Raw genomic sequence first — 2,656 nt, 5'->3', positions numbered from 1 at the left:
CTGTTCTTTTCTTTTCTGCAACTTGACCGCTGTTCTTTTCTTTTCTCATTGTTATTTCTGCAACTGAATAAAGGATTAATTTTTCTTGATTTATTTCTTTGTAAGTTTCATTTTAGTTAATTGTCTCATTTTTTTTTATGTTCTTTTGAATTGCTTGACAAAGAAGATGACTTAGTAGTGCAACTGTGTTTATGTGTTTGTTCTGCTACTTTTGCAATCCTGAATTCTTAATAGTTTTTGTGTGTGTGTTTTTTTTAACAGCTCCCACATGAAATTAGTTAACTAATGTTATTAGCTTTATTAGCAATGAGGAGGAATGAATATTAACAGTAAATTAGTTAGTTGATGTTATCAATTTTTGCTGGAGTTACTGTCATTATAGTTGATTTTATTGACTAATAATTTAACTTTTCTGTTGGCTTTTATTTATATTAATTTTCTATCGGTGTTTTTTTTATCAACTCATTTGATCCGTGACCCAATCGTTAGACCTAGTCAAGTTTTAAAACTATGTTGTTAAATATTACAAAATTATTTATTATTATAGAATTTGTCAGCTATTAACTTTGAAAAAAAAAAACTCAAGGTTCATCCAATTAATTAAATCTTGAACCCCAATAATGAAGGTACATCCAACACAATTAAGCCATCTTTGACATTGCGTTGTTTTATTTGCGATAACTTAGACGTGTCTGTAAAACAATTTGCCCTAACTAATCTTTCCGTTTCCAGAACTGCTGTCCTATTCGTTGTAGAAAAGTCGACGTTCCTATCTAACAAGGCGTTGCATGTGGGCTTGCTCATGCACTGCGATTATTTCTTGAATCATTATTTTTAAAGTATTTTTTATTTAAAAATATATTAAAATAATATATTTTTTGTTTTAAAAAATTATTTTTAACAGTAATATATTAAAATAATTCAGTAATATAAAAAAAAATAATTTTTTATGAAACGCAATTCTAAACTAAGCTCAAGTTAAGTTGTCAATACAATAAATAAATATGCAGCTGATTTGTATTTGTCTTCATAAAATTATAGAGACTGAGACTTTTCAAACCAAGCTCCCAAAACTCGTCGCTAGGCCATGCCACCCCCTTGTGGCTATGCCTTAAACACAAGATATACAATTAAATTTTCCGGGGCTTGGCAAGGAGAACTAGGGATGAACTAAACAACTGAAAACCTCTACCCAATTTCTGCACCTTGGGTTATCTTGGAATGTGATGCGATGTGATAACCAGAGTTTCCAACATGCTGGCAATTAAAGTGCGAATTGCAAATAGGATTGACGTAGTAATTTCGTGTTAATTTTTACTTGAACAATTTCATGTTATTAATTATATATCTTCTAGCAGCTACCCAACCCAAGTACAAGTACGAAAAGGGCTGGCCATATGTATTGGATAATGATAACTTGCTCAAATGGTGACCTTGGATAGTCAATCCTGGTGACAAATTTCCTGCATAGGACTTGAAATTTTCAACATCGGACGGTTATACAACCATCTTGCAGCTTATTCAAACACGGAATCAGCCTGAAGTCTGAGCTGCACATCCTTACGGTGCAAGTAATTGTAGCAATTAAAGGGATAAGACAACAACAGCATGAACTTTTCTCTTGGCATTTTCCTATATATTGCGCTTATTTCTAAGTTGTAGAAGTATAATTAAGCAAAACATAGATCTTATAGCTGATTTTTCTTGTGCGAACACTTACAACCATGACAAGTATCGGAACTACATTAAGCTTCGTTTGGCTAACCATGGCCATATGTAGTTTAGCTCAGCCAGCCGATGACCAGAGCCCTCCAGTGCTCGACACCAGCGGTCAGCCTCTTGAAACCGGTGTTGAATACTACATACTTCCTGGTATAACTGATATTGCAGGTGGTTTAACCTTAGTCAACCGGAACGGAATTAGGTGCCCTTTTTACGTTGGCCAGGAACCCCTGGCAAGCGCTGAACCAAATGGCACTTCAGTCATCTTCACTCCATACACTTCTGGAGAGACCATCATCAGGGAATCCATGGACTTGAGTGTGCAATTCCAAGCATTAACTATTTGTATCCAGTCTACTGCCTGGAGGGTAGGGGAGGAGGATCCAGAAACAGGAAGGCGATTTATCGTGACAGCAGGAGACAAATCATACTTCAGGATTGACAATAATGGAGGCGTCTACAATTTCTCATGGTGTCCTACTGAATCCTGTCCAACTTGTGATAGGCCAAGGTGTGGATCTGCTGGCATTTTGATAGAGGATGACAAAAGATTGCTAGCCTTGGATGGTCCTGCATTTCCTTTTGTATTTACCAGGGCCTAAATGTTAATGTCATCCATAGGCATTCCATATAATTATATAATGGAATAATGTCACAGAAGGGTGTTGTTTTTCAGCAATAAATTAATAATAACGGATGCCTTGAAAACATTACACTGCGTATTGTTTTGTGAAATAAATAATAATGGATGCCTTAATATCACAATATTAGCATTATAATTTTTATAAATCCTTTTGATTTAATTAGTTTATTTTACATGTATATTAATGATACAAGCACGAATCAAAATTTCATGATACCTTCATAAAAAAGAATAAAGATAATATAAAAATAATGTTTTGAAAGGATAAGGTTAGAGTATCATTGATACTAT

At 34.1% G+C, this 2,656-nt stretch overlaps 1 protein-coding gene across 1 annotated transcript; it reads left to right on the top strand.

Moving 5' to 3' along the window:
• Positions 1-1,676: 1,676 nt before the first annotated feature.
• On the top strand, positions 1,677-2,435 carry LOC133698256 (kunitz type trypsin inhibitor 111-like). The gene has a single exon (XM_062121127.1). The coding sequence runs from the start codon at positions 1,725-1,727 to the stop codon at positions 2,322-2,324; it is 600 nt and encodes a 199-aa protein (XP_061977111.1). The 5' UTR covers positions 1,677-1,724; the 3' UTR covers positions 2,325-2,435.
• Positions 2,436-2,656: the final 221 nt, after the last annotated feature.

The sequence above is a fragment of the Populus nigra genome, chromosome 7, assembly GCF_951802175.1.
Source record: "Populus nigra chromosome 7, ddPopNigr1.1, whole genome shotgun sequence".
NCBI classification, from domain to species: domain Eukaryota; kingdom Viridiplantae; phylum Streptophyta; class Magnoliopsida; order Malpighiales; family Salicaceae; genus Populus; species Populus nigra.
The sequence above is the reverse complement of the archived record's forward strand: the minus strand, read 5'-3'. Positions and strand labels throughout refer to the sequence as shown.